Genomic DNA, 25268 nt, shown 5'->3' on the forward strand with positions numbered 1-25268 from the left:
GAGTGAGGTGACATGGGACTAGATGTAGATACGTAGTAGAGGGAGTCAGGCTGTGATGATGACTGCTTTCCACTGCTTTGATAGAGGAAAATGGTAACTCCTGAAAGTGTGTGGATCTTGGTGAAACTGCCCTGGGAGTGTTGAAGAGTGGCAGCATTTTCAGTCTAGGAGGTTGGGGCTATAGTACGGGGCATCTCAAAGACTGATGGTGCTACTAGAATAAAGGTTTGGGGAAAGGAGAGGAGAAAGTAATTATTTCGTCCTTGGAATTTGTCAGGCACTCATCTTTTTTGGGCTTCCATGTTCTCATAGGAGACTGTTTCATTTTGAAGTTAATTGTCATGCAGCTATAAATATTTTATATACATTTTTATTTCATCTTTTATTGCTCATACTGAAGAATGAGGAATGTTTTGATCATTTCTGGGTATAGTATTTTTTCAAAAGACAGCTATTAGCTTTATTCACTGTAGCAGGCAAGTGCCTCATTCACTACTAGTGACTGTTTTTTATTCTCTCCCATTACTTTTATTCACACAGTACATAGTACTTCTCATACCTTAGCACTTGAATATTTGTCATTCTAAATTTAATTTCCTTTAAATAACTTTTGTGAAGGATCTTGCATTTTCTGATCCTTGTTCCATGCAGTTACTCTACAGTGAAAAGAATTAGCTTTAATAGTGTTTATAATTCTATATAAGGTCTTTTCAATTGCATTAATTATTAGCCCTCACTTGCGGCCAGTTTTTAATTGTCTTGACTGATGTATTGTCTAATTGGCTATGCAGATTGTTACCTGGGTATAGTGATGTTTTATAAATATTAAAAAAATAAAATTTTTTAAAGTACTTTTTAACAATTTTTATTTAAATTCAGTTAATTAACATACAACACAGTGCTCTTGGGTATTATATAAGACTGATGAAGCACAGACCTGTACTCCTGAAACAAATAATACATTATAGGTTAATTAATTGAATTTAAATTTAAAAATGTGGAAAAAAGATAAAGTTGGCTATACTTACAAAAAAAAAACAACAACCCAGTGCTCATTAAAGCACATACCCTCCCCCAATGTCCATCACCCCGTTACCTCCCCCCCCCCCCAGCAACCCTCAGTTTGTTTCCTGTGATTAAGAGTCTATTATGCTTTGTCTCCCTCTCAGGAGAAACAAATTTTATCTGCTTTAGATTTAATCGGGTAATATATATTTGATACATATTGTTAGGAATTTCTGTTATAAAGTGCACTGCCTTATTTGAAGGATAATCTAGTGCTGTGTAAACTTTCTAGAACATCAGATTTATTTGAAAATAGATTGTTATTCCATTTCTTTCTTTTCTTTTTTCTTTCTTTCTTTTTTTTTAAGATAGAGAGCGAGAACTAGAGTGAGTGGGCAGAGGGAGATGGGGAGAGAAAATCATAAGCAGACTCCACGCCCAGCACAGAGCCTGATGAGGAGCTTGATCTCACAATCCTGAGATCATGACCTGGGCCGAAACAAGAGTCAGATTCCCCATCAACTGAGCCACCCAGGCACCCCGATCATTATACCATTTCTGTAGAACTATAGGTATCTTTGTAAAACTTATTTTATATTATTTTAAATCTTTGCCTGGAAGTTATAATTCTTTGGAAGTTTGGTGCTTAAGGTTATGCTTTGAGCAGCAGGCAGAGGGAGAGGCAGGGGAGCCTGATGTGGGATGCAATCCCAGGACTGGCTGGGATCATGACCCAAGCTGAAGGCAGACAATTAACCGACTGAGCCACCCAGGCATCCCACATATATCATTTTTAGAGAATGTCCATTCAGATCCTTCGCTAGATACATACTAGAGGGAGTCAGGCTATGATGATGACTGCTTTCCACTGCTTTGATAGAGGATATTTGTCTTTTTATCATTGAATTGTAAGAGTTGTATATATGTACAAGTCCCTTGTCAGATAGATATATGATTTGCAAACATGTTTTCCCATTCTAGAGGTTGTCTTCTTACGTTTTTGATGGTATTCTTTAAAGCATACAACTTTTAATTTTGATGAACTCCAACTTGTCTGTTTTTTCTTTTTGTTGCTTTATGTGTTTTTTTTTATATTTAAGAAGGCTTTGCCTAACTGAAGGTGATAAAGATTTACTCCTATATTTTCTTCTACGAGTTTTGTAGTCTTAGCTCTTACCTTTAAGTTATGTTCCATTATGAGTTAATTTTGTATATGGTATGAAGTAGGAGTCCAGCTTTAATCTTTTGCATGTGGATATCCAGTTGTCCCAGCACTATTGGTTGAAAAGACTGTCTTTTCCCCATTCAGTTGTCTTGGCATTCTTGTTGAAAATCAGTTGATCAGATATCGTTTATGGACTTGGAATTCCATTTCATCACTCCATATGTGTATCCTTCATGCCAGTACCACACAGTCTTGATTATGTAGCTTTTGTAGGAAGTTTTGAAATTGGGAAAGTTGAGAATCCTCTAGCTTTGTTCTTTTTCATGATTGTTTGGCTCCTCTGGGTCCCTTGAGTTTCCATTTGAATTTTAAGATCAGCTTGTTAATTTCTGCAAAAAGGACCAGCTGGGATTTTGGTAAGGATTGTGTTCAATCTATAGATCAATTTGGAGGATCTTATCATCTTCACGGTATTATTTCCAAGCCATGAACATGGATGTCTTTGCATTTATTTAGGTCTTTTAAAATTTTTTTGTTTTCTAATTTTAGAGTATAAGTTTTGCACTCTATTGCCTTTTTAAAAATTAAGTAATGACTTGTTATTTGTATAAAAAGAGAGATGTTCATTAAAAAAAATTAGTACAGAAACATTCAAATCACTCAGAGTTCTCACCACCAAGAAGTAATTAATTATCATTTGGTTAATATCATTGCAGCTAGACATCATAAAGGTATGTACATACAGAAATAAGGGTGTAAGGAGAGAGAAATTGTGTGTTCTATTTTTTCAGTTACTTTGGTTAAACTTTTATTTTGAGATAATCGTAGATTCATGTGCAGCTGTAAAAAATAATACAGAGATCCTTTATTTTTTTTACCCAGTTTCCATCATTGCTGACATACTGCCAAACTACAGTACAATCCCTGTAGTCTGTACAGTCTGCTGCCATCGGTATTGACATCCATACAGTCCACTGGTATTCACATTTCCCCGGTTTTACTTGTACTTACTGATGTGTATGCATGCATGTGTTTAGTTCCATGCAGTTTTATCACCTGTGGTTTCCTGTACCCAGATTAGGGAAATTCCTGTTTCTTTCTAATTTGCTAAGCATGCCAATGAATGAATGATGAATTTTATCAAATATTTTTTCTGTATTGAGATCTATTGATATTGTAAAATTTATTTATGTGGAACATGTTGATCTTTAAATAGCATTCCTGGACTAACTCTGACTTGGCTTTGACTTATAATACTTCTGAATATTGCTAGATTCGTTTTGCTTATCTTTTGTTTCATATTTTTAGATTTATGTTCATGAATTTAATTGGCCCATAATTTTCCTTTCTCCTAATGTTTTATTAAGTTTTGTTATCGAGGTTACACTGTACTCATAAAATGAGTTGGGGAAGTGATCCTTTTCTTGTTACAAAGATGATTTTTTTGTAAGACTGGGTATATTTCTTCCTTAAATATTTAGGGGAATTCACTGATCAGTCTAACTGAAAATGGAATTTTCTTTGTGGGCAGTTTTAAATTATGGAGTTGGGGAGCAAATTTGTATAGCATTTTTCCACATCTTGTGACAGCTTTTATCTCAGACCGTCCTTTTAAGAATGTTTGTATAACAAAAGCCTTGAAATACAGAAATATAGGGTCTGTCTACAGGGCAAAGGTTTGTTAGTTTGCTGGCAGCCTCTGTTTGTGATTGGTGATTTCCTAAGCTTAGGGTTCCTCAGCTGTGACACAAATCCTCTGTGTACATATTACCTACCTGAGCCTCTTCTAGGTTGCTGCCATGGGCAGAAAGCAGCTAACTGGATACAAATGTAAAAATCACTCTGTCTGCTTTGTGGTGAATAATAAAATCCTTTTCCCCCTGGCCTAGGAGTCTCCTGTCTTCTGCTGGCATCTATGAAATTGTGGCAGGATAACTTGTTTAGTTTGCGGGTAACTTGGGTGAAATGTCAGACCCCTCTCAGTTCTTGACATGAAGTCGATTTATTTATAGGACTGTTTGGATCTCCTGCATTGGTGAATTTTGACTTTCTTTGTTTTATCTAAATTGTCAAGTTTATTGGAATGAATTTCCACTCGTTTTCTTTTAAAATATCCATACAATTTGTAATAATGCCTTTGTTTTCATTCCTGATACTGGTAATTTGTGTTTTTGCTGGGTATAGAATTCTAGGCTGATAGATACTTTGATTCAACTCATTGAAGATAGTCAAAGCCTTCGGTTGTTTTTGTCATGGAGAATTCTGCTTAGTTTTACTGCTGCTTCCTTGAAGGTGTTATCTTTTTATTCTCTACTTAAAATTTTTCTCTTTGTATTTAATTTCTACTGTTTTAATATGATATCTCAGTGGAGATTTGTTTTTACATAAGCTGCCTGGGATTCATTGAGCCTCTTGTATCTGTTGGTTGCTATTTTCCTGCAGTTGAAAAATTTCAGACACCATCCCTTTAAATGTTGCCTCTGTTCCATTTCATTTTCTCCCCTCTTGAGATTCTGATTAAACTAATGTTTTAAATAGGTGTTCAGCCTTCTCACTCTACCTTTTATATATCTTTTCTGATTTTTCCAGCTTTATTCTTTTCTTGTTGTGTTGTGCTATGTTATATTTCAGCTCACTGAAGTTTTCTTCAATTGTGTCTAGTCTCATTCAATGAGGTTTAAATTTTACTTATTGTATTTTTTATTTCTAGATGTCCTAGTTGGTTCTTGTTGAATCTCTGAGAATTTTCCTTATGTAGGGATGGAGGAATTTTTGGCAGTCATCTTCAGAGACAGTCTACCACAACCACATTTAAACTATGTTCAAGGCTTGATATTTTTCTGGTAGGATAGCCAGAGGATTGAAACCAGTTAATCGTTAGGGTAACCACGTAACGTACCATCCAACTGGAACATTTCTGAGGGTAAAAGGAAGTGTTATAAACCAGACTGTCTTGGGAAACTAGGACCTGTGGTCATGCCAGTTACAACTCATTGTGAACTTTTCCATGTCCTGTTTACCCTCACCTTGAGGGTATAGTCCTTTAGGATTTTAATTTTTTATGGTAAGAGACTTCTGTTATGCTTTCCACCTTGTACAGCTCTGGATTTTGTGTTGTTTATTCCCTCCACTGCTTTCTTTGGGAGATTGTCTAAACAGTGTGTCTCATTTTCTCTGGATTGACCCATGACCTCACAGATTCTTGTTTTCCCTATATTTGGAGATGGTGATTACTTACTATCTTGTGGTCTTTTTGATACTTCTAAGATTTTATTCAGCTTTTATAGTTCTTTTCAGTGGGAGCTTTGATCTAAATAGCTTAGGCCACCATTATAGAGAATAGGAACAAGTGTGGTTAATTTACTTGAAGTAACAGAAGAAAGAGAATGGAAAGAATTGTTGAATGTCAAATAAATGCTTATTTTCCACAAAAAAATATGAGTTCCCAGGAGCTGCTTCTGTAGTTGGGGGATGGGGCGTGGGTGTGAAGCGGGAAGGAATTAAGGGGTTCGAGTCATTGTGTTTGTTTTTTTAACTCCAGGTCCCATTTTTTGACAAACTTGTTAATTCCTTTTTATGAAAATTAGGAAGTTATTTCCCTCAGAACACAATTTCTCAATTTTTATCAGTTACATTTTCACTTTATTGAGGCTTTAAAGGTTAACATTCTGTTCCACAGCTAATTCCCCTGCTGTTTAACCTTAGTATTAGCTGTAAATAGATTTTGTGCTTTTTTTTTTTTAAGTTTTCTGAGCATGCCATCTTATTCTTGAATTATTTATTTTCACTTATCTGTATATTACGTAGATTTCCATATTAGATCCCTTTATTTTTAAAAAGAATTCATGCATGACTTTTAAAAAATATGCAGTTTTTTTCAGGTTCATTGTAGAATTTTTGTCTCCATTTTAGGCTCAAGATTATGTGTGTTACAGACATATAGTTATAATTTTATATATAGGTAAATTATATATTTTATTCCTCAAGGAGTCCTAGGCAATTAATGAATGTTTACTTTTAAGCTGACTAAACACTTCTGTGGAAAAATTGATTTGCTTATTGGACCACATTTTTCTCACCATGCTTCTTTATTTCCTCTGATGTTGAAATATAATTTTTAATAAGTACATTTTGTCTTAATTATAAGCTCTGATTTAATTTGGTCACTGTGGCTTATATCATATGAAAAATGATTGGTCATTTTGCTTTTTTTTAGTTTTGGGTGTTTGTAGTGAAATGGATTGAATTGTTATTTCTGTGTGCTTATATAATTAAGGCCTCTTTATTACTTTAATGTACTGCTTTAATAAATTTTTATTCAGTAAAATTATTCAATTTTTTTTTCTCATACGTCTTAATATTTTCTTTAGAAGGATATAATGATGTGGAAAGCATGACTTTTTCTTTGAAGATATATTTTTGTATTGGTGGATTGTCAGTCTCTTTAGTGGTCCTTGCCATATATAGTCCTCAAAAAACAAAAGAGATAGGACATCAGTTCTTTATATACCTCCCTCCCTTCTTGCTGGCTGTCTCAAAAAGGAAAGGGTCACATATTTCAACTAATGACAGCTTGGAATTTATTTTCTTATTAATACTGGTTTTAAGGAGAGTTGTTATTATTACTTCAGAATAGGAAATCAGAGGAGAAAAGCTCGGCCCAGGGAGGTTTTGGGGGAATCTTTGAATGAATAGCTAAGAGTATTTTAGATGTATCAATTACTTACATATATAACCATTTCTTTCTACTTTTTTTTTCCCAAGATTTTATTTATTTATTTATTTAAGAGAGAGCACAAGCAGGTGGGGTCGGGAGGGGACAAAAGGCGGAGGGAGAAGCAGGCTCCCTGCTGAGCAGGGAGCCCCTAGGCTCATGACCTGAGTTGAAGGCAGATGCTTAACCAACTGAGCCACCTAGGTGCCCCTCTGCTGTTCTTAAACAATTTTCAAGTGAGTTGAATGTCTTACCTCTGAATCACATTTACATTGTAAGGTTGTTTGATGATCACTCTTTCCATAGATGGAGGAGAAAAAAACGATTTTCTACTTTTCAAAGCTAGGGGGAGAATTTAGATGGACAATGGTATGTTATAGTAGTTGAGAGTGGCTTCTGGAACCTGACTGCTGAATTAAAACCTTTCTCAATCTATCATTAGGAGGGACACTGGGTGGCTCAGTTGGTTAAGCATCTACCTTCAGCTCAGGTCATGATCCCAGGGTCCTGGGATTGAGTCCCGCATCGGGCTCCTTGCTCAGCTGGGACCCTGCCACTCCCCCTGCTTGTGCTTTCTCTCTCTCTCTGCCTGATAAATAAATAAATAAATAAATAAATAAATAAATAAGATCTTTAAAAAAAAAAACAAAAACAAAACACTCTCATTAGGAGCTCTGAAACCTTAGACATACCTGACCAAACTTCAGTTTCTCCATTTGTACATTAGACATAGAAGTAAGAAAAGTGCCTGGCATAAGTTAATGCTTAGTAAACATTAGTGTCATTTTATTCTTCTTTATTTTATCTTTTATTTTTATATTTATTATTGTTACTATTTTTCATTTGTAATATGAGCTAGGAATTTGAATAGAGATGAGCAGTAGACTTAAAGGTGGGTCTTAGGCTACAGAGACAGTTTTAAATAAATGTCCTGTGTCAATATGTTTTTAAAATAAGGGTCTAAGAAAGTGAATTGCTATGGTAATTAAATTACAGTTTAACTTAAAATAAAATTTGAAAGAAATCTATCATTAATATGCAGCCAAGCAGAAGATGTTATTAATAGCAGCTTTATTTAGGTATGTGTTCAATTCAGAAAGATTGACCAAGCAATGCCATTGGTCCTATCCTCCTCTTTGATTTTATAAAAGATTGGTAGGAACTATGTTAGCAGGCATCTTCTTTGAGTGGTTTAGATTAAGAACATTTCTCAATCTGTCCTCATCCTGTTTGGTTATATTTAGTACATATAAGTGACCAGAAGTTAAAAGATGCCTGGGTTCCAAGGCAGTATTCGGGACTGTTTAACTGTATTGCAAGTGGACATCTTTTGCTTATTAGTTTGCCAATTTTCAAAATACTTTCTCTTTCCAGTGCTCTCCTAATATATGTATTCTCATGTTTAAGTTTTGTAAGGATTTATTAGTAATTTGCCTCTCAGATAGCTATGTAAAATAAGATATTAAGCAATAGTAACTTTGTATTTTATCTTTTAAAGTTGTATAATACAGGGGCGCCTGGGTGGCACAGCGGTTAAGCGTCTGCCTTTGGCTCAGGGCGTGATCCCGGAGTTCTGGGATCGAGCCCCACATCAGGCTCCTTCACTGGGAGCCTGCTTCTTCCTCTCCCCCTCCCCCTGCTTGTGTTCCCTCTCTCACTGGCTGTCTCTATCTCTGTCGAATAAATAAATAGAATCTTTAAAAAAAAATAAATAAAGTTGTATAATACAAACACACTACATATTTAGAAGTAAATATAAAATAAATCTATTAATATGTAGATGAGTGAGTGTTGGCTCTTAAAAGATCAATAGATTCATGTTGTATAACCTAAAAAAAAAACCTCATCGTTATTGGCCTTTAGGTCACTTTTCATCTGATTTTTTTTTTTTTTAAGTATGTGAGCTTTAGCATCAGTTTTAGTATTTTCAGTGTAAAAAAAAAAAAAAGCCAGTGGTTGCTCTTCTTGATCCTTCTGTTGACATGTTCTTGGGGGAAAGTGTCTAATTGTTTGAGTAGTTTACCACAAGCTTATTAATTTGGAAAATTGAAGATAAGAATGCTAGCTACTTAGGGAACAAATGGCCGCCCTGCTGGTTTAAAGCCTCAGGTCCCTCTCTGTCTGGAGATAGCTTCTTATATAACTCTTCATTCATGCCTTGCTGTTTCTAAGAAATTGGCCATGTCGGTCTGCCAGCTTCCACCAGTTCAGTTTTTCAGACTATGTTTCTCCTTCCCAGTTTTCTTACTTCACTTCCTCACAAGACTCTAAAACAGAGCATGCAAGATGTTTTTTGAACCTAAGTATTTTTTTTTAATTGTTTGATATGACTGGGAAGCAGAAGAGAATTATGTTTTCTCTGTTCACCCTCTTACTCCTCTACCCCCTAAGTGGGGAGGGGGGGTATAGTACAAATTCTGAGATAGAATTCTGTATCTCAGAAATTTGTGAAGTTGTTCCTTTGCTTACTTTATATAAATACCCTCTCCACCCTCCAACCCCCCCCTCCAGTTGCTTAAAGATATTCTACTTTTTCTTAGATGTTCCATGGAAGAATTTTTAGTTCATTTTTAGCAATCAGTTTGGTTCTTATTCTCAGGGAGCTCACTATTCTTCTGGATTATTCAGTAATTATTCTGTACCTGAATAAGGAAAATCTCTTTGGCTCACAGAGGTTTTTTTCCTGGTTAGACTTACTCCCTGACCTACCAGTCACCCCCTTTCCTTTCTGTGATTGTGGCTCAACATGTCTCAGAAATGGATTCTCTATCCCAGTTTTTTCTTGCAGCAAACTCACTACACTGGCTGAATTCCCTTTTGGTTAACTTTGGCATCTTCTGGTATCTTAAGCCAAGTCTTGGCCTAGTCTAATGAGGGGAGGTACTAACCATCCCTCAACATTATCTTGCCCATTTTCAAGGCTGCGTTGTAACAAGTAAACATATATGTATCATAAATGTCTGTGGTTGTATATTTTGGTTTTGTTGTTTTATAAACTAATCACCTGTAATTTTTAGATTCTTTTGTCTGGTGTATCTCTCCAGTAATCACCCAAACCTCATTAATAATTTTTCCTGCACTTAGCTATATATAGTCTTTCCTTTTTCTTTCTATAGGGGTTTCTGCAAAAATATACATGGATGGGGGCACCTGGGTGTCTCAGTTGGTTAAGTGTCCGACTCTTGCTTTTGGCTCAGGTCATGATCCCAGGATTGTGAGATTGAGCCCCCGTGTGGGGCTCTGTGCTCCTTGGGGAGTCTGCTTGAGATTCTCTCTCTCTCCCTCTGCTCCTATCCCCGCTCACATGCTCTCTCTCTCAAATAAGTAAATCTTAAAAAAAACAAAATAAAATACACACACGTGTGTGTATAAATGCACACAGATAGAAAAAATACATAAAAATCAAAATACTTCTTTTAGGGGCCACCTGAGTGGCTCACTTGGTTAAGTGCCCAACTCTTGATCTCAGCTCAGTTCTTGATCTCAGGGTTGTGAGTTTAAGCCCCTCATTGGGCTCCACACTGGGTGTGGAGCCTATTTAAAAAACAAAACAAAACAATTGTTAGCATATAGGATCATAGGTATCTGCATTCATACTCATTTTAAATGTTTTTTAAAAAATAAGTACTGGGGTGCCTGGCTGGCTCAGTCAGAAGAGAGTGTGACTCTTGATCTCAGGGTTGGAAGTTTGAGCTGCACCTTGGGTCTAGAGATTACTTAAAAACAAAATAAATTAAAAAAATAAAAATAAATAACAGTTCATCAGATGATATGCCTAAAGTAAATGCTAAATCGTCTAGTTTTTTGTGCACCTGCATAAAGTCAGGTTATTAAATTCAAGGAACCACTGAGATTAAAGTTAGTATCATTCAATAATTCTTTTTTTTTTTTTAAAGATTTTATTTATTTATTCGACAGAGATAGAGACAGCCAGCGAGAGAGGGAACACAAGCAGGGGGAGTGGGAGAGGAAGAAGCAGGCTCATAGTGGAGGAGCCTGACGTGGGGCTCGATCCCGTAACGCTGGGATCACGCCCTGAGCCGAAGGCAGACGCTTAACCACTGTGCCACCCAGGCGCCTCTCATTCAATAATTCTTAACCTTAAAAATTAGTTATAAACACCTGTTATAACAAGGCAAAATCAATGGAGTGGAATTAGGAAGAAATCAGACTTGTTCAGTTTTACACTTTAATGATGTAGAAAATATGTCTAAACATCTTAGAGGACAGTAATCAAAACTACTTTTTGAAAAGTTGGGCCTGTCTTCAAAAAGGAATTTTCCAAAGTTAACTAGATTTAAAAACAAACAAAAACAAAAACAAAAGCACTAAATGTTGTTTTTATTTTTAAAAGATTTTATTTATTTATTTATTTATTTATTTATTTATTTATTTATTTGACAGAGACAGAGAGAGAGAGAGAGACAGCTAGCGAGAGAGGAAACACAAGCAGGGGGAGTGGGAGAGGAAGAAGCAGGCTCCCAGCAGAGGAGCCTGATGTGGGGCTCGATCCCAGGACTCCGGGATCACGCCCTGAGCCCAATGCAGATGCTTAACAACTGAGGCACCCAGGCGCCGCCTAAATGTTGCTTTTAAATATACCTAAATACTCTGGAATCTTGGGTTTGGAAAAACCTGTTGTGCTATTAGGTTGACTGCTATATTTTATGGTAGGGAACAGTTTTTTAAGACATATAATAGAGAAGTGCATTATAATGGCCTCAGTCTTTCATATCCAATTCGTATTTTTTTCTGAAATAATTAGTGATCTAAATAAAACTAGAGGTTCTGGATTTTATATACAATATCCTTAACATTGCACTTTTTTTTTTCATTGTTGGAAAGTTTTAATTAAATGAAGGTATTTATAGCAGCTTATGAGATTTGTATCAGTAATTTTTGTTTGATAGAGACTCTTGAACCGTTGTGTATTTTGGTCAAGAAATAGGAACATGGTCACCTCTTCATAAATTATTTTAGGTAAATTTAAAATTTCATCTTAGATGTTTCCCTCTGCCCAGCACACTTTCCTTTATCACCACTCCCTTGGTGCTTGTTAACAGAAGCAAATTAATTTTAATATTAGCTTAAGCAAAATATGATTAGGAAGACCAGTCTGCTGCGGAAGTTAGCCATATGTATTTCAGAGCTAAATAAATAATTTCTAAATTGCATGCTGTTTTGGATAGTCCATATTACATCTCTGCTTTATTAGCAAGGATGATTATGATTCCGATGCTCCAGTTTTAACCTTGACTGACATCATTGCAGTTTAAGACATTTAACCAGAATTTATTAGATAGGGGTATCTCTAAGATTGTGGTATCACATATATTACTGCTGACTGGTTTTTACTGCTGATGAAACAGCTGCAACGATTATTTTGTTCTTGTAGATTTTATATATGAAGATAGAATATAAATGTCCCAGTAAACTCATCATATGTATTTTTAAACTAATACAAATGAAAACCGTGTTGGCTGGTAGCAATTTAAAGTGTATTTTTGTGTTTATAGTATTCATCAAAGTATTAAGCATACATTTGTTAAAAGTTCTGCATTCTGTTCATGTCTAAGTTGAAAGCCTAATTAATGTAAATGTGCATTTTTGTGCATGGTATTCATGGTTACGTCGTGAAGATATCTTTATACTGGATAAGATAATAACCAGTGCTTACTGAAAGTCTGTAGTGGGTGAGGCACTTTACATATAAATTAAAATTTCTTTTAAGTCTTATAAAAGGTCTGTCAACAAATCATTATCTCCATTTTGTTATGAGGATGTTGAAGTTCAAAGAAGTTAAGAATCTTGCTTACATCCTGTAAGCAAGTTAGTGAAGGTTGATTGCATTTGAATCCAGGTCTGACTTCAGTGCTCATGTGTGCTGTATTTTTTCTTCACAATATGTCCATTCTGCGGACTGTACAAGTCCTAAAAAGTTAACCTCCTTTTCCGCAAACTTGTTATATGAAAATCTAGATTTACTAAGAGACAAATTTGGGCTATCCTTTATTCTTGTGAGATGATTCATCTCATGTTCTTTAAATGACCCAACGTGTTATTAAACATATTATTTGCTTTCCCGTAGTTCAGTTTGTCACTCAACATTTTACGAGTACCTGCATTGTGAGATTTTATCAAGCGAGGCAAACCAGGGTTTTGGTACTCTGTATTCAGCACATACTTCATGAACGCCTGTTTTATGCCAGGTTCTAAGTATTAGAGATTAAGTGGCTGGCAAAAGCAGACACAGTTCCTGCTGGCTCTGGAGCTAGTATACCTGGATTTCAAGTCTTGGATTCACTTTTACTTCTTAATAACTGTATGATCTTAGGTTCCTTAGCCCTCGTAAGTTTCTTTTTCTTCACCTGAAAGAAGGAAAAAATGATAGTACCTTTCTTAGGGTCATTGTGAGGATTAATTGAGATCATGTATGTTCCTTAGCGTGGTGTCAGGCATGTAATGAAACAATAAACATTATCTTTTAATATCATCTTTAAAATAGCGATGGAGCTGTAATGAAATTTCTTTAAAAAAACCAACAAGCTTCATTAGTATTATTAGCTTCAGTCTGGGTTGGTAGTCCTCTTTTCTTACTTGCAAAGTCTCATTAAATGTTTCATTTGCTCAGCACATGGCCATATATATTTTAGAAATATAGTACCCTATAAGCTGTGTTTTTATTTTTCGTATTTTCACGACAGTGCTAGAAGCATTGCATGGGGTAATTCCAAATACAAGAGTACGTATGTTTGGCTTGTGGCAAGTAAAGTAAACTGTTTTTCATTACTTTTCTTTTGAAAAAGAAGATAAAGAGTCACTTTGTGATTTATTCTATGAAGCAATGAGAATAATGAGAACGTGAGAAGAATTTAAGAAAGAAATTCTTCATTGATAGCAAACAAAAATATGACAACATCACTCTGACTTATGATTGGCATTTCATATGATTTCTTGAGTCTTTTTTAACGGAAAGTATTTCTAAATATTTTAAGAAATGGGAAAATTGAAAATGATATTTTCTATATACTTACAACACAGTACTTATGCACTTGGATATGTAAATCCAAATGCATCTATCTGAATTTTAAAAGGTACACTTATTAAAAGTTACACAGGAGTAATTAATCTAGTCAAATATCCCTCTAGATTATTAAATTGTTTTGGAATATTATGATCTATCAAGAGTGTGAGGATGAGTTAAATGCATCCAGAGATGATTTCTTTTAGAGACGTACATTAAAATGAATGACAGATTTCTTTAAGTAGTGGTTTCTATTGGTAATAATTTGTTACGACAGTTAAATTCTCTTTTTGTGAATTTATGCAAAAACTTACACTACCTCTGAGGAGATTTGTTCAGTGATATCTCCTGTAAAAAGATATGTCAGGGCTATTTTCATTATCTGTAATGAAATCTTGTTAGAGAAAATCTTACTTTGACATTAAATCATTCTCATTTTTTTTCATAACCAAAGTCCAAATGCCAAGGAAAAGTCAACTCAAAAGCTGGAGAGGTATGTGAACAGTTCAATTATAGTGAACTGTTCTAAAGTAGATTTTATTGTATTTTTGTATTTTCATAGTTCCTTTAAATCCTGATTAAGCCGTGTTAGAGTACATAAGAGATAATTTGATGTTTCATTAGAAACATTTTTTCCCCTGTTAAACATAAAAGAAGATTGTGTGGTTGATGTGGAATTTTGGTCTTTTTTTTTTTTTTTAATGTGGGCTTTTTTAAAGGACTTTTTTGGTATAATTTAAAATATTTCCTTTAGTAATATGCAGCCAACTTTTGCATTACCTTTGATTTTGTAAGTGGAAGTCAGAGTTCTGAGAATGAATATTAGCTTTGCTACTAATGTATTCTAAGTTTTTAATGTGTAAGCAAACTTTAGGCAAAATATGCTAATTTATGTAACCTCAGTCAGGATTTTCAGAAATCTTTTGTGGAAATTTATTAAAATTAAAATTTAGCTACCTGCTCTAACGGCTAAATTTTAAAGGCGCAAATTTAAGGTATAATTTGTTCTTAGAAGCTAAAGAAAATGAGAGGCATAGAAATTATTTAGCTGCTTTTTTGGGAGGAAAGAAATGCACTCACATTTAGAGCTGAGTTTCTGCATTTCATTGAGAAGCCATATATAAAACTTAATTAAAAAATAACTTCCTATTTAGCATGAGGTTAAAGAAATTAACTTTGAATTTGAGATTTAGCATCAAAATAGGTATTGAAAAGAATAAGGTTCTTTCATAAGAATAATGTTTAGTGATGCTTATTTAATATTTTTGAGCTTGAAAAATGAATAGATTCATAGGATGGTTCTGAAAATGAACTCCTTTATTATTTTGATACCACATAAGCTGTTAAGGCTAAGTTATCCATGTTGTGTTGGAGCTCAGCCTGCAAAGAAATGAATTTGCTGATTTTTGTCAGTTGCAAGACCGGTCAGGGTTACTGTAGCCTGCCAGTTGACTACATCAATGCATAATATTGTGTGAAATCATCAAGTGGTACTCTTTGTTTTGAAAGTGACAGATGTAACTTTTTATTATAATTATTAATACAAACAAAGAAGCTAATAGTGCTTTTATTTATTTATTGTCATCACGCAGTTTTCTAGGAATGTTCAGCAATATGTCAATTCAGTTATAACTCTAGTATGAAATACAGGAATTATGAATAAGCTTTTGGTGCCTGCTGTTAAAATTAAATCAATAACTTTAATACCTTTTTACAATTACATTTGGTTTCACTATAGCTCTGTCTTAGTACATCTGCACATCTCTATACTCTCAGTAATTTTTACCACTTCAGTTTCTTTGTAGTTTTGTAGAAAGGATTTTAAACCTTACAGCCTCTTAACATATTTTATTACCATTTACTTAAATGATAGATAATGTACATGCTTGTTCATTGTGCAAGTACCCAAGACATTCTGATTGAAAGCTTCAGGAGAAATAAACAAATAGCAAAAGCATTCAGTCTTTATTTACAATATATAGAACATCGTTTTCCTTTTAAAAGTCTGATCAGCAGGAACACCCTCGAGAAGGACATCTTTAGCGATAGAATTTACATACCGTTAGCTCACAGTAATTGATTAGCAGCAGGGCTCTGAGTACAGAGCTGGCCCGGCACACATTATTTGGGATGCCTTTGATGCTGTGGTTTTCCGAAGCTTGCTGGCTGCATGCTTGTTGCCTTTGTTCATGACACAGGTAATTACTTGATAAAATGAAGTGCATCACTGTGAACAATTGACCCTTTGGAACAATCCAGGCTGGTCAGCAGTCTAAAACCACACTTTAAGGCCATCATTATAGCCTCAAACTTAAGAGTTTCCAAGGTACAGACAAAGGTGTTGTCTTCCTTTAGTACAAGTCGAGTGCCATTTTCAGACTTTATGAAGTATTTAAATTGAATGATATTTGATGATATTGAAAACTCCTCTGGAAATCCATCCAGCCTGCTTTTGGACACCAGAACAATGCGAGATTTTATTTTTGATATGAAATCAGGAGCATTACAGAAAATTCTCAGTCCTTGTGAGCGATCATGGTTATCTGTTATTTCCAAGAAAGTAGTCTCTCTGGGTGTTAGCTGTTCTTTTTCCCACCTGGATTTCACTTCCTCCGCCAGTCCTTTGAGCTGAAAGAATTCTGCTTCTTGTGCAAGAAGTTGATTTTCTCGAAACCCTTCGGGCAGTAGAAGTTCTCCATTTCGTAGGAAGTTTAGGACATGCCTGAAGAGAAGTCCGTCCCTGTCTATGAAGTAATGACCATCAGCATCAAACGGGCAGAGAATTTTTCCGTTTACTATACCTTCAAGGAAAGTGTCTGGGTACTTGGTCAGTGTTTGTTTTTGAGTAATGTATAAATATCCACCAACGTTGAGGGTCATCAGCGTGGATTTGCAGTTCTTTCCTTGGTCAGCATCTTCCAAGCTGTTGTGTTTCCCTTCATACTCCTTTTCTTTTTCTCTTCTGTTTATTTTACGCTCCATTTTTGAAAATGCTATTTCAGCCTGTTCTTCTTGGCTTTGAGATTTTTAAAAAAGAAACACTACCACACAAGCACGCCTTTATTCAGCCCCAGCCTGGTGATGGAATGGAAATGCTGGCAGCATCGCCTGAGCTGTCAGCTCGGTTTTGCAGTAGGTGGCGTATCAGCTATGTGTGCGGGAGCTTTCTGGAGTAAGACAGGGGGAAAAAAAAGGTAATTTGCATTTAACTGTATCGGGGAAGGAACTTGTTTTAAAGATTTTCTTGTATAGTCTTTGAAATAATAAAAATTGCTCAAAATAAATTGAATTTCCTCTTAACAGTTAAGCAATTACAAATGTTTAATTCTCCAGCTAAGTTTAAGTGTGTTTCCATTTCTAAATGTCTTTTAAGTTATTGCTCAATCAGGCAAGCTTAATATTGAATAATAATGTTAACTTTTGGAGGATAATGTATATTGAATTAGTATCACCTTTTAAAGCAAATCATAAACAGGAAACCTAAAGAGAAAGGAAGTAGGTGTATAGAATCTTTTCTCCTATAAAAAGTCACACATTTCACAGTGGTATACTCATTTTAGAGACCCAAATGAGAATATTTAAGTCTTATTTGTGATATTGCACTTGAATTTAATTGGATTTGCATGTGATTCTGATTTGGGGATTTTTAGCATGTGAGAAGAAATTTTCTTAAAGCCCTTTAACAAAAGGTTCTTATTTATTTATTTATTTATTTATTTCCCTAAGGGAAAACATCAAATATACAGGCTTTGCAGTATTCATTTACATTTCTTTTTGTTAAGATTTCCTATGGAAAATTCATAAGCTTCTTTTGCCCTGCAGCTGCTCCAGTGCTAAACAAAGACTTGGCTGCTATAGAAAATACTATAACTATATGTGTGTGCGCGCATGCGTTTACACACACGTGCATGTGTTAAAGAAGATAAAAGATTCAGAATACCTGCTATAAAATAGTGTCATGGTAAATTTTACTGTTTTTTTTTTTTAATTGTTGTTGTTTTCTCCCCCCCACAAGTGTTTACAAAAGGCAAGAGAAAGGGCCAAAGACAGCTTTTTGCCTTTTTTTGGGGGGAGGGGGGAACTGGAACAGTGTTGAGTCTGGTGTTTTTCCCGTTTCTTTCTTTCTTTTTTTTTTTTTCCTCTTTCCCTTGTAACTTACCTTCCAAAGCATTTACAGATCTGAGCTTTCATTTCTAGAGTTTAAAGGCCCAGTGGTAAGAAATGTGAACATTTTCCCCTGTACACTATTATTTGAGTAGTCTATCTGCTAAATTATTCTGAGGAACTACATTATTCTCAGAATTAAATTAGATTTAATATTGAATTGACTTCTGTTACATTAAAGGTGTTTTTTAATTATTCAACTGTATGTTGGTGGAAATACTGGAGCAGAGTCTTCTAAAAATGCTTACCTTGTATTTTCTGTAAACATTGTTAGATTTTCTTTAGATATAAAAAATTGTATCCCTAATTATAGCAGGTAACATATTGATCATTGAGATTATCAAAAGTCCATTGAAATTAAACTAGAAATGCATAAACATTTTTAGAGCTGAGTTTTTGCTTGGGAATCATAAAATTCAACCTCATTTTACCAAAAATAAAATTACATTCTGGAGTTTTTAGTGTTTTATCTAGAACTTTACATTTTGTTAATGGTAAGCCAGCACTTGAACTAAACCTTCCTCTCAGTCCTGCATCTTTTAAGAAGAGTTTACTCTTATATTCTGTTTCTTTCTTTCTTTTTTTTTAAGATTTTGTTTTATTTATTTGTCAGAGAGAGAGAGCAAGCACAAGCAGGGGGAGCAGCAGGCAGAGGGAGAAGCAAGCTTCCCACTGAGCAAGGAGCCTGACACGGAACTCGATCCTAGGACCCTGGGATCATGACCTGAGCCAAAGGCAGACACTTAACTGACTGAGGCACTGAGGTGTCCCGTATTCTAACAGTTTCGTGTGTTTGTTGATTTTATTTCGGAATCAAGTCTTTTTCTATGGATCTGACTTTTTAAGAAATATTGAATATATATTTTTTGGTACAACTTTGGGGTTCATATGCATGGGGTTCATATGTTTATAGTCACTGCACCATGTTATAAGCAGAATCAACAAAGGCATAATAATTTCATTAGTGGGTCTAGTCCCTTTAAATGAACTTTATGGAACGTCAGAATCAATAGAACATAACTACAGTATAGTGGTGGGACCCAGGTTTTGTGTTCAAATCAAGTGATGTAGTAGAACACCAGGTCATACCAGGCCTTCTTCCTCACATCCTGTTTGGCCCGTTTGTAGATGCCGTCATGGGGAAATAAAGCCAGGCTTTCCCATGATGGGAAGGTGAGGCAGGGCTACTGCAGGTTGGACTGCTGCCTCTTCAGTCATCATTCAGGGTTGCCTTACACTTGGCTAACTCACTTCTGGTTTCTGCAGTGTGAATTTTAAAACTATTGGTGCGTGTTCTTTGTTTCAGCTGGCTTGCCTTGACAGACTCTGAACCACCCCAGTGTGTGCTTCTGACCCTTGATCACTTTTTTTTTTTTTCACTCTAGACTTTAGTGTTCTTGGCTTCTACACACCTGACATGTATGATTTGTTTGCCGCCCCCGTGGCCAGGCAACAATAGTGTAACGGAGGCTTTGTCTTAGTGCCAGACTAGAAGTTGATAGGAATCCACAGCACTTTTCTTTTGTGTCCTGCTGTCCCCAACTTGCAGTCTTAAAAAAGAAGAATGGCTCCCAGTAGGCCTCACTTTATCCCTGTTATTCCACATTATCCCCTTTGAGGTAACGTGATTGCATCTTACAGAAGTAGCAGGCGCTTGTTTGTTGATCACTGCTGCCTGTTGTGGTACACCGGCCCCTTGGCCCCTTACGAGAAAGCCAGGTTGTTTCCTTTTCTCTATCCTAGTCTAGGTTTGTATTTGCCTGCTTGGGTGGATGGAAGTGGGGAAAGCCTGTCCTGGATTTTGTCGATCAGGTCCACACAGCCTTAAGACTATAAAAATCATGCTTCAGTACCTATGCCAAGGAAAACATGGTGTGATTATCTTTCTCCACGTTACTGCAGATATAAACTGCAATTCCAGCAAAAGGCTTAACCCCCATGTCAGAGATTAGCTCACTTCGATCCACTTGACCACTAGACTTGAGGATTTCATCTCCTTTGCAGGCAGAAGGTTGTTTTGTTTTGTTTTTAAAGATTATTTATTTATTTATTTATTTGACAGAGATAGACAGCCAGCGAGAGAGGGAACACAAGCAGGGGGAGTGGGAGAGGAAGAAGCAGGCTCCCAGCAGAGGAGCCCGATGTGGGACTCGATCCCGGAATGCCGGGATCACGCCCTGAGCCGAAGGCAGATGCCTAACGACTGCGCTACCCAGGCGCCCCTTGTTTGTTTTTTTTTTTAATGGTAGGGGACCCTGTTTTCTACTCAGTACCCTAGACCTTTATTAGAGTTAGAGCACCTTTATCTTAAACTTCTGTAATCACACATATAAAAGAGCCCTTTAGCCAACTTTGAGGATTTAAACAGTACCATTGTTCTGTTCTTGGTATAAATCTGTCTGTTAGTTAGGCCCAGTGCCTAATCAAATTCTAGCAAAACCTTCCACTAATATGATGATACTAATCCTCCACTACCTGCATTAGGCAGAACTTATTCCAGGCCAGTGGGAGGAGTTTCCATCTTATATACCAGCTCCTGATGGAAAATGAGGTCATTGTCATTGCTGTGATTGACAGAGAATGTCATCGTGATACATGCTTGCTCCATTTATATGCCATGGAAGGAAGTTGAACCTCACCAAGAAGGTATCTGTCTTGGTTGGAAGATACAAGATTTGATTATCCCCCCCCAAGCTCAACATATCACTCCTCTATGAAATTCGAACACTCCTTTTCAAGGAAAAGGGTTGGTCTTAGGAGCTGTCTTTAAAATAAGAACATTGGGGGCACCTGGGTGGCTCAGTCAGTTAAGCGTCTGCCTTCAGCTCAGGTCATGATCTCAGGGTCTTGAGACTGAGCCCCACGTCGCTTCGGGCTCCCTGCTCTGTAGGGAGTCTGCTTCTCCCTCTGCCCCTCCCCCCGTTCCTGTTCTCCACCCACCCTTCTCCCGCTCACTCTCTCAAATAAATAAAATCTTTTAAAAAATAAAATAAGAACATTGTGCTTCTGTCTCCACAGTCTCCACCGATACCAGATCTTTTTGGTTGATTTTACCTCCATGTGTTTTGCCTATCTTTTAAAAAAGATTAGTTCCTATTACCTTAGAAAGTAAAAGCAACTACAGCTAGTGCAGCTGTTGTCAATTTTTACTTAAATCTGGCACTCTGTCTCTGCCCTGGACTTTGCCACATTTTTTCAAGTTTATTGATCTGGGTCTTTCTTTCTCACTTGAATTTGATGCCCACCTGCCTGACTCCATGATGATAGCTTTATCTGTTCATGTCCCCAAATCTGGCTAACCCTTGGCCATCTTACTTTTACGTCCTCTGATTCCTCTTTGCTTTGAACTGTGGCTTTCACAAGCTAAGTTTCTCTTTTTTAATGTGTGGCTTACCTCTTCTTCATAGCCTCCTCTTAATAGCATTTAATTTGAGAAACGTTTGTTTTGATATTCAGCTATGACTATTTTACTCTAGCCTCTGTGTTAAAAATAAAAATTAATTGAAAATAAAAATAATAAGTGTAACGTATTGACATTTTAAGAATCAACGATTTTTCCATGTTAATCTAATTCTGTTTGAATGCCAAAAGTTTAGTTTAGTTTTGAAATACAAAATTATCTGCATTAAATGTTGTCTGGTACTGGGATTATACTAATGCAAGTGCTGCCTCACCTACCCTACGGAGCTGATAGGCCACAGTATCTAACCAACTATGCAGAGTGTGGGAATCCTCCGAGGACCCTTGGATATAACCTCTGATAGGAAGGTGATTTGGATGGGTAATTCTAGTCAGATGAATATGTTTGTGAGTGTTTCGTAGTGTTAAACTGAGTCTTCAGAGAAGTCCAGGAATCTTTGCTATATTGGCAAACTTTTAAGCCTCATTTGAGGAGTATAGCAAAGAATAAAGCACAATGAATTAAAAGGAGCACAAATAGAAATGACAGATTAAATGAGAACTTCAAACAAAATTCCATCCCACATTTCTTTGCTCTTCATTAATTACTGAGATGACTTTGAAAACAACTTACAAATCATATTAATTCATATTTTAAATATACTTTGGGAGATGAGTGTTTCAGGGAAAGCAGTGTTTTATAATTGCATAAGCAGAAGTCATTTCAGTTTTTTAAAATGAATTTTCTCTTTTTTTTGAAGTGTAGCCTATGCATTATTATTCACTGGAAAATTCTATTGTAACCAGATGAGCAAAGCATTTTCATGAGCCATCAAATGAACACTGAAATTATATTATTGTATAGAACTCATTTTTATAGGGCTATTTGGCAAAATGGAATTTTGCCTTCTCTTTGGGAAGAAGATATTTTTAAAATGTTAATAACCACTATCTATAATCTCAAAATGAGGGACATGACTTTGAAAACTTATAAAGGTGATATTTTATTGAATCAATGACCAGGGGTGCCTGGGTGGCTCAGTGGGTTAAGCGTTCGATTCTTAATTTCAGCTCAGGTCATGATCTCAGGGTTGTGAGATGGAACCCCGTGTCTGGCTCCCCGCTCAATGGGGTGTCTGCTGAAGATTTCTGTCCCTTTCTCTCTACCCTTTCCCCATGCTTGTGTGCACTCTTTCTCTCAAATAAATAAACAAATCTGATTTTAAAAAAAAAATCTGTGAGCAAAAAAGTCTATTGTCCTAAATGCTGTCCCCTACCACTCACCATCCCTTGTTATCCTCTTTTCTTTAGATCTTCTTGTCTTTTTTATGGTGTGGAGGAAGGAGAAGGGGGCCTGAACAGCAGGACAGGATATGATGGTTCATTCGAACAAATGCAGTTTCTTAGAGTATAGTGATTGTAAATTAGGGACAGAGCACTCTTCCATGTTGCACATTTTTTCACATGTAACATTTCTGAAATCAGGTTATGTCTTAAAATCATGGCAGTGTTTTGTCTTAGTGGCATATAAAATAATGTATATTATAGTTGATGTTGTCTTAGGGTTGATGAAATATTTGAGCAGTTCTGTGAGCTCTACTACCTTCATACCACCAGAAAGTAAAATTAGTAGAGATGCAGGGAGAGGAAGAAAGGGGGCCTGGAGGTGAGGAACAAAAATATTAGGGCAGCAGTTTTAAACTCTGGCTACTGCATGTTAGAATTACCTCCTGACATAAAAATACCACCATCTCTTGCCCTCCTCACAAGCCAGTTAGAATAGAACCTCTGGCTTTGGGCCCAGTAGTTTTTAAAAAGCTCCCCAGGTGATTCTAATGATTAAGCAGAGTTGAAGAACCACCATATTAAGGAAATCAATGAATTTGGGAAAGGGAACTTATCTCAAAGGAGTTCTTAATGATGGGGACCTAATTTCTACCCTGTAGTTGTGCGAGGGTACTTAACAATTAAAGTATCTTGAAATTTATAAAGAACTTAACTTGTGTATGGCATCACTACTATTACCAATTAAACATAGTGAGGAGAACAGGAGTTACTGAAGCTGAAATTAATGAAACTTGAATCATATTAGTTGATATAAAAATATGTGCCATTGGATTGTCTATAACTATTTCATTAATATTGTATCTCTCACCTATATATTGCAGTCTTTCTAAGTGCAAGGATCTGTATTTTTCTTTCTTGGTATCACTCATCTTATCCAGCACAGTGTTTGGCACTATTTAATAATAATAGTTTAGTGAAAGTCTTGGAAAATTATCTTTCCTGGAACAATTTGTTTTTCTTATCCATTTAATCACTTTTGCTATTTTTTAAAAATTATCCCTAATTTCAAGTGCAGCAGCCAAAGCTGGGTTGCAGCTTTGATGAAGGTCTAACTAAGATAAAATATTGTGGTATTAGGATTTCCTTGCCCTTTTTCATTTATTATTACAACACAACATTACTTGTGTTTTTTATAAAGCTGTATTTTATTTCTGGGTTTTATCCAGCCTCTTAACTCTTGAAAGCAACTTTGAGATTAGGGATTATGTCTGTTTATACATCAAAATGTCATGCCCACATCTGTATTCAAGAGGTTTTTATATTAGCTATATTATATATATGATGTAACAATCATAAAGGAGACTGTAATCAGAAATACAGGAGGAGCAATAAATAACTTGTGGACTTGCCTTGTAAACGTTAAAACAAAAATATTCTTAAGCTCATTCACTAACTTATTTCTTTGATCAGAAGTCTGTTAATGGCTTCTGTAGACTGATAGAATAGTCCAGATTCCTTTGTGCCTTTAAGGTCTCCATCTTTTTTTTTTTTTTTTGGAAAGATTTATTTATTATTTGAGAGAGAGAGAGTGAGGGGTGCGGCAGGGAGGGGTAGAGCTGGAGGGGTAGAGGGCGAGCGAGAATCTCAAGCAGACTTCCCACTGAGCACAGACCCCGACGACGCAGCTCCATCTCATGACCCTGAGGTCGTAACCTGAGCGGAAATCAGAAGTTGGGTGCCTAACTGACTGAGCCACCCAGGTGCCCCAAGGCCTCCATCTTTGATTTTTATATGTTAGCTAACCAGTTTTCTTTCTGCTCCTGGGCAACTACTCTTGTCATTCACTGATACGTTTTGATCAGCATTACAATGTCTCTTGTATAGGAATGTATATACAGCCTTCTTTCTTCTAGTCCGCAGGTGAGCAGTTGAAGAATAGTACTAAGAGGAAGTTGAGATGTTTTCTAAATCTTAGGTCTAGTCCTCAAAATATGGTTTCAGTATTTGGTTAGAATTGGGAATTTCCAGTGTATTAGGCATATTTGTAATTTGAATATTATATGAAAACATATTACATAAATAGATAACTTTGGGGGAATATTTATATGATTGCTCATTTGTTACTTTTGAGGTAAATAATCAAGTCCTAACTCTGTAGGTTTACTGAAATCAGAACATGATCTTTTATGCCTAAAATATTTGAAGGTTAAATAGAGATCAGAACATCAGTTCACAAATTTGAATAGAATAAGGATCACCTTTTTAATAATAAAGAGATTGCAAGTTTGCCTAACTGGTTTGTTGAGATGCCAAGTAGTTTATATTGATAGGCCTTACTTACCTGTGAACCACAGGCAAAAAACTTCCATGAAAAGATTTTAAATGAAAGGATTGGAAACTAGTAGGAATATTAAAAATAGTTTACCTTTTTAAATTCACTTGCTCTGTGGAAATATTTTTTCTTCAGTCCTTTATCCAGATGATAGACACAGATGTGATACAAATAAGAA

At 35.9% G+C, this 25268-nt stretch overlaps 2 protein-coding genes across 3 annotated transcripts in view; one reads left to right on the forward strand and one right to left on the reverse strand.

The window, feature by feature from the left end:
* The window catches only part of GTF2F2 (general transcription factor IIF subunit 2), a 141340-nt gene that overhangs the window by 42744 nt on the left and 73328 nt on the right, over positions 1 to 25268 (forward strand). The window lies entirely within an intron of this gene.
* KCTD4 (potassium channel tetramerization domain containing 4) lies at positions 13637 to 17034 on the reverse strand. Its single transcript, XM_057308555.1, has one exon. It carries the CDS (start codon positions 16888 to 16890, stop codon positions 16111 to 16113), a length of 780 nt encoding a protein of 259 aa, XP_057164538.1. The 5' UTR covers positions 16891 to 17034; the 3' UTR covers positions 13637 to 16110.

The sequence above is a fragment of the Ursus arctos genome, unplaced genomic scaffold (genome assembly GCF_023065955.2).
Source record: "Ursus arctos isolate Adak ecotype North America unplaced genomic scaffold, UrsArc2.0 scaffold_10, whole genome shotgun sequence".
In the NCBI taxonomy this organism is placed as follows: Eukaryota; Metazoa; Chordata; class Mammalia; order Carnivora; family Ursidae; genus Ursus; species Ursus arctos.

Excerpts from the sequence above, each read along its gene's own strand:
- KCTD4 (XM_057308555.1), bottom strand. The coding sequence starts at position 16,890 with ATGGAGCGTAAAATAAACAGAAGAGAAAAAGAAAAGGAGTATGAAGGG.